At 43.7% G+C, this 6440-nt stretch overlaps 2 protein-coding genes across 2 annotated transcripts; both read right to left on the bottom strand.

Moving 5' to 3' along the window:
- Positions 1 to 1078: 1078 nt before the first annotated feature.
- Positions 1079 to 3694, bottom strand: LOC131287023 (RNA polymerase II-associated protein 3). The gene is made up of 6 exons (XM_058316040.1): positions 3483 to 3694; positions 3275 to 3374; positions 1893 to 3208; positions 1679 to 1828; positions 1415 to 1607; positions 1079 to 1341 (listed from the first exon to the last, which is right to left on the bottom strand). The coding sequence occupies exons 1-6, from the start codon at positions 3615 to 3617 to the stop codon at positions 1256 to 1258; spliced, it is 1980 nt and encodes a 659-aa protein (XP_058172023.1). The 5' UTR covers positions 3618 to 3694; the 3' UTR covers positions 1079 to 1255.
- Positions 3695 to 4120: 426 nt separating this feature from the next.
- LOC131282277 (N-acetylgalactosamine kinase) lies at positions 4121 to 6165 on the bottom strand. The gene is made up of 7 exons (XM_058311691.1): positions 5909 to 6165; positions 5661 to 5828; positions 5397 to 5604; positions 5067 to 5332; positions 4740 to 4996; positions 4478 to 4670; positions 4121 to 4417 (listed from the first exon to the last, which is right to left on the bottom strand). The coding sequence occupies exons 1-7, from the start codon at positions 6043 to 6045 to the stop codon at positions 4213 to 4215; spliced, it is 1434 nt and encodes a 477-aa protein (XP_058167674.1). The 5' UTR covers positions 6046 to 6165; the 3' UTR covers positions 4121 to 4212.
- Positions 6166 to 6440: the final 275 nt, after the last annotated feature.

Raw genomic sequence — 6440 nt, 5'->3', positions numbered from 1 at the left:
TTAGTTTGCAAAATAATCCGGACCGTTCCAACCAGCAGCCCACCCAGCCAGCCATCAAATCAAACCAAAACAACCACTTCTTATAGATTATACTTACCGTACATCGCAAAAATACCAGCAAGTGTTGTGTAGTCAACTTTCCTCCTTCACACGAATTCTTCATCCTCAACTCAAAGGCGCTTGTTGATGGTGTGTGCCTATACGTTTAAAAACCAACTCTCAAACCAAAACAAACGACCCAGCCCCGGCGCAGGACACAAGAAGAGAGGACCTGTGGTTGTGTGGTGGTTGATTCGCAATGAAACGAAATGTTTTAAAACAGACTTGAGCATAAAGGAAACAAATAGAATACCAAATGTATTGCATGTGCGGGAACTCTTCCAAACGCCGCGCCTCCTCAACGGATTTATGACTGGCGGGTGAAAATGATAGTCTATAGAGAGCAACAAGCTAATAAAAGAAAGCACGAGGTTAACAGTGTGCCCCGAGAAGGAAAAATCGTCCGTTCGTCCAACATAACAGGAAAAAAAAAACAGTATGGTGCGGATGAGTGGTGGGAGCAAATGGTTTTTACTTTATACTTTTTACTCTACACACAAACACAAATGGTGTTAGTCAACGAAAAGAAAAGGCGAAAGCAGAACACGTTTAGTTGGTAGCAAAGTGTGACGGGAAGAGACGAAAACAATATTCAGGAATACGAAGGAAAGATAAGATGCAAGTAATATATGAAACAAAATAAATTCCGACCTCTCTCCTTACGGTACGTACGAGGAGTAAAACATGATAAAACCAACTTATGGGAAACACTTTAAATGGATGAAATAATGTTGCAAAATTAATAAACGATATGAAAGTGAGGAAAGGAAAAATAAAACAAATAATGTTAATGGAATATTGATACAAGGAAAAAAACAGCACATTTGCGTTTTATTTTTGAGGACAACGAGGCCCCAAATTCCACAAAATATATCACCCGGAGGAGTAAATTTCTCGGTCCAATTAATCGATATAATCAACAGTTAATGTTTGGAAGTATCTGAAGTTTATTACTGGTTCCTCTTTTGGACAAGGGGCAGTGCAAACACTTGCTCGGGTGTGTGTGCTGAAGGGTTTGGTAAGAAGTTGTTAGTAAACTCAAATACTCTAACGATCCTATCTTTCGCCACACGAAATCCAAATCCTTCTATAAAACGATCCTTCATAGCGGTTCATCGGTTGTTTCCTCCGTTCAACAGATGAACTTTCGACACCCTCATGTTAACAGCTTCTTTTTGATCGTTTCAATAATGTTCTTTTCGACGTGTTGATCTTGCATAAATTTGAGTAAGTGAGCAATTGCTGCAAGACAAATAGGAGTGGATATTGAAATTAAGCGAGAATTGTAGAAGCGGTGAGAAAACAAACATCTTACCATTTCGGTCCTTGGTATTCATCATCAGCGACAGTATACCGATCGATTCGTTCCGGGCGATCTCTTGCATGATGTTGGTCACATCGATCCGATCCTGGATGAACCGCTTCTGCAGGATGTAGAGGAGCTCGCTGAGCATTTCGTTGGACAGACTTGCGCCGAACAGGGTGCGCAGCGGTATATCCTTGAGCGTCTACAAGATTAACGTATTTAAGCCACAAATTAGTGTTGCAATTTTAACTATGCTCCGTTTTGCGGATTTACCAGTAAATATTGATATCGCAGTTCCTCATCCAATCCGCTCCAGGTGGTGTAAAATTGAGCACTAGACTTTGGCTTCGGGGGAACGGCAGTGGGTTTGGTCAGGGTCGCAACAATGGGAGCCCGTTTTGAAGTACTTTTTTCATTCAAATCCTAGAACAGATAAAAAGCCAATGTTTTGTTTTCCATTTTGCCAAAAGCGTAAATTGTCGATTACCTGATTTTCCAAGTTTATTTTATCCTTTTCGGTTTTATTATGCAGTGGCTGTTGTGGACCACCGTTCATTTCGACAGCTTTCGTTACCGTTGACGATGGTTTGGCCACCGGAACCGTGTGTAGCATTTTCCGCTGATCGCTCGTCGGCGTCGTCGGCGGGGAGAACATGTTGCGCAGTTTGTTCGAGTGGGCCGGGAACAGGTGCTCCAGGTTGGTTTTTTCCTCCGGTTCCGGCGGAAGCTGCTCGCCGGTATGGTTGTTGAACATATTGTCGATGATGGCATCGGAAATGTTTGCACGCTCCGTCGGTTTAGGGGCAGGCTTGAAGGTAGGAGTGATAAGCTTTGGCGCGTCAGCGGGTACATCGTTGATCGGAACCCGTCGGAGAGGCTTTTTCGAGCGCATGTGGGGTGGTTTCTGGACGAATTGGATTAACTTTGCGTTCTTTTTAATTTCGCTCCACACGAACGTCTGCTTGACGGGTTCGTCGGACTTGAGCAGCCGTTCCAGCCGAACGAGATCTTTCTCCGCCGTTATCTTCTGCTTGGCATCGGTAGTGAGCTCCAGAAACTTTCGACAATCGTCGATGGCACTCTGGTAAGCGCCACGGAGTTCTCGCACCTGCATTCGCCGGTAGTACGGCCGGAAGTAGCTCTCGTTCAGCTGAATGGCTTTATTGCAATCGGCTAGACATTGATCGTAGTCCTTCAAATTCCAGTGGCACAGACTACGGTTATTGTAGTAGACGGCCTCACTATTATACAGTGCAATCGCCTTCGTGTAGCACGACAGCGCCTTTTGGAAGTCCTTTCGAGCCAGATGTTTATTGCCGATCTCCTTGTACTTGTCCGCTTCCTGCTTGACCAGCGCAAGTGTTTCGTTCATTTCTGCAGTCTGTGGTTTATCCTTTTTGGGCGAAGGTTCTCGTTGCGCGACACGTTTCTCTAGCCTCGCAAGATCCCGCTTGGTAGTGGCCAATTCGTTTTCATCCTTGGACAGCTTCAGTATCAGGCGACACTCGGCGATAGCTTTTTCATTTTCTCCTAACCGCTCGAACGCCTGCATCCTGCGATAGTAGGCCTTGATGTATGTTGGATCCTTCCCGATGGCAACGCTGCAGTCCTCGAGACATTCGGTAAACTGTTCCACATTCATGTAGCACAACGCACGGTTGCTGTAGTATACCGGATTCTCGGCGTACGTCCCGATGGCCTTGGTGTAGAGATCAATGGCCTCCTGGAAGTTTCCCAGCTTGCACTGCCGGTTGGCTTGCTCTTTGAGCACTTCTGCCTCGGCAAACAGCTTTTTATCGACGGCTATGAAACGGAGAATGATACCAATTCAATAAGGTACCAGTAAGTTTGCTCCACAGCTATGCTTACTTTCACCGCCTGCCTGGTCCTGCTTTTCGGTGCTCCCACATTCCTTGGAAAACTCTTCCATTGCCTTCACATCGCTGCGCACTGGTGGCAAAGATGGGGTCTAAAAATTATAACACAAACAAACAAAACCACATTACCCAACGTTTGGGTAATTAGTAACATTAACTCTTTAAAATGACGATTAAACTAAGTGTATCGCAGCGCTAACCTCACTATCAACCTGGTGAGCTTTCGACGAGTCTGCACTTTTCATTTGCTGTTCCCAGTCGTACAGCTCCTTAATCGATTTCTGCAGCTGCTCGCACTTGTTTCGCACCGCCAGTTGGGATTCTATCGCGTCCATTGTCCCAATTTTCTTTATTTAATTGAAATTTTCACTTAAAAATTGCCACAAAAGATGCACGCGAATTGTGTATCGATCCTTTGTTGTTTACTGCGGCAATGACAATGGTTGCTATAGCAGGTGTGATCAGCAGGTTGCATCAAGCAATCATATTTGACAGTTGTCAAATAGGACACAATTGCGCAATTGACGTTTGAATTTGTCGTTATTATAAATTGGCCAGTTATTTTTCGCATCGTAGACTACACACTCTGTAAAACTAGAATTAACTATAGATACGAGGAACAAGCATGATGATCATCAACTCAAAAACAATAATACATGTTTCCTTTGCTATGTTTCTAGATGTTAATATTTTATTAATTTGCTAAGAAAATAAGAAATATAGAAAAGTACAAATGTTAGTAATTGAACTAAATTTATCGAGAGTTGTTTGATGCAACAAACGAGCCGCACAAAGTTTAACTTTATAGCTATTAGAATGTATGTATTGGGTATTTTGTGTAGTTGTACCACTGGTTGTTATTGCTTTGCTTTTGGTAACTTGTCTATCAACACGCTACGAAAACATTGCTATGGTGCTTTTTAGCACCACTTATGAAGAAAGACTCAAAATATTATTTTGTTTATCCATCAAATAAATTTCGGCTCCTCGTTGTGGACTGGTTGCGAAGCAGAGTGTTGCAATATCGCAGCCTTGTGCCTTGGGAATGTTGGCGTAAAACTCATTTTTTAGCGCCTCCACAAAGCGTTTACTTTCGTCCAGACCATCGCACAATGCGACAACGCATCCACCCCAGCTGAAAAGGATACATCTTTTCATTAAACTGCGTTGTTCTTGCAGCAGATCCCATTCTCACCCGGCTCCAGTCAAACGTGTTCCAATGCCTAGTTGGTCGGAAATCTGTACAATGCGGTCCAAATTTTCATGAGAGCATTCATAGAGCGATCTTAAGCTTTCATGCGACTGCCTCATGAGAGTTTTCATACGGGACACGGAATCATCCGAAGTGATCTTTGCAGTTTCAATGAACTGCTGAACGCGTAAGGCCTCTGTAAATAAATAAACATGAAATTACTAAAAACCTTACTCTTTGAGCAACATATGCATAATATTTTTACCTTGAAAAACGTGGAGGGCACGTTGTCTGAGTTTGAACGATTGTGAATTACGTGTATTTGGCGTAAGAAGATTCTCTGAAAAGTCGTCTTCTGTGACCTCCAACAGCTTCAATAATTCCATCCTGGTGTAGGAGTTCTGAGACAGGTTGCCATTTACTAAGCTTTCCATTTCTTCCAAGGAATACCCCAGTGCTTTTTGAAGATCAGCGAAGCGATTCAGATCACGCCAGTTTAACTTCATTTGCTTTGCTAGCAACCTAGGTTCATGTATAACGAAACCATCAATCTTCAATATGTAGTCGTTATGGGTCTTAATGGTAAATGTACCTGCTGGCCAGTCTACACTCTACGACCCGTTGGTTGAAATCAGAAGTAGCCGCTTTGTTGGCTTCGGACAAGCTATTTGCAATGACAAAAACGGCATCAGATGGCAGTTGAATTGGAGTCGCCCGTAGAGGATTCCAGTCGATCAACTGAGCGCACCCTTCCTGGGCGAGATATGCAATGGCTTGGTCCATACCACCGCCTTGCGTTCCGATGAACTTTTCGCACTCCGCCGAGATCGTCGCAAGTGTTTGTTTATGGAGCGTTGCCTACATTTGGAATAATTTGATGAATATGTTTTGCAGGTAAATACACAATTCAAATGAAACTTACATTATGCATATAGGCTGTACCTAGCACTGTGGCACTAACGATTGCGCTCGAACTGGAAAGCCCGGAAGCAGGAGGAATGTTCCCGGAAAGCATGATAAGCATACCGCGTGGTGCATCATGCTTTATGGCTGTGCTGTCCAGAATTCCCTTCACACCGCACAGTACGTACTGGTACCAGTATGGTCCGCCAACACTAGGCACATCGATACTGGAAAGAGCCATATGTTTATTGAGTTTCACATTCAACAACTCATGGCCACTCACCTGAAGGTAAGAACATTACACTTGTATGGCTTGAAGTTGTTGTTGGCATTCTTGATATGCAATAAATTGTCATTGGAAGGAGCAATGGCAAGCAGAATCGTTTGTTCGATAGCCATCGGAAAAACTGGATAACCACAGTAGTCCACATGTTCACCGATGATGTTTACCCTGCAAAAAAGAATAAGATCGTAAGCATTTGATTGTGCTCATGAGTTGAAACAGTTGTTTATCCTTCGTCCTATCCGCACCTTCCACTGCAACGGACAACGAAACTCGGCGCACGTGAAAACTCGTTTGAAAAACATTTTACCAGGCGCGAAATCCGATCGCAGCTGGGAATAGTTTCAAGCACTTGCACACAGAGGTCGCTCGTGTCAGTTGTCATCGTCGATTGAAAAATGTAAACAAAGAGGGGGGTGAAAAAAAAAGATCGAAATGCACTTGCACAAGCACTGAGAGTGATAAACAATATATTCACACCGCGCGTCGAACGTGCCAAACGGGTTTTGCGAAATGTGCCGGCCGGCTTTATGTTTTGCGTTTGCGAAAATAATCCCCCAAAGTCAAATGATTTATCGCTGCGGGGACCAATTGATGGCGACGATACCGACAGCAGGCACCAGATACGTTCGTCTCGGCTGGAGTAAAGCACTGAACTGACACGTATTGAGCTAGTTGAGCTTGTTATCAGGAGCAACTGGAGCGTGTCATATGTTGATAGACGAACGATTCTGGAACGGTTTCTTGTAACGATAAATTAAAACGCACTTTTTTTTATTG

Source organism: Anopheles ziemanni, chromosome 2, assembly GCF_943734765.1.
Source record: "Anopheles ziemanni chromosome 2, idAnoZiCoDA_A2_x.2, whole genome shotgun sequence".
Classification (NCBI taxonomy): Eukaryota; Metazoa; Arthropoda; class Insecta; order Diptera; family Culicidae; genus Anopheles; species Anopheles ziemanni.
This window is presented reverse-complemented; position numbering and strand designations above follow the sequence as displayed.

Excerpts from the sequence above, each read along its gene's own strand:
- LOC131287023 (XM_058316040.1), bottom strand. The coding sequence starts at position 3,617 with ATGGACGCGATAGAATCCCAACTGGCGGTGCGAAACAAGTGCGAGCAG. Across the intron at positions 1,829-1,892 it reads AAATAAACTTGGAAAATCAG|GATTTGAATGAAAAAAGTAC; the intron begins GTAATCGACAAT and ends TATCTGTTCTAG. Across the intron at positions 1,342-1,414 it reads GAATACCAAGGACCGAAATG|CAATTGCTCACTTACTCAAA; the intron begins GTAAGATGTTTG and ends TTTGTCTTGCAG.
- LOC131282277 (XM_058311691.1), bottom strand. The coding sequence starts at position 6,045 with ATGACAACTGACACGAGCGACCTCTGTGTGCAAGTGCTTGAAACTATT. Across the intron at positions 5,829-5,908 it reads GTTGTCCGTTGCAGTGGAAG|GGTAAACATCATCGGTGAAC; the intron begins GTGCGGATAGGA and ends TCTTTTTTGCAG. Across the intron at positions 4,671-4,739 it reads TGCCCTCCACGTTTTTCAAG|AGGCCTTACGCGTTCAGCAG; the intron begins GTAAAAATATTA and ends ATTTATTTACAG.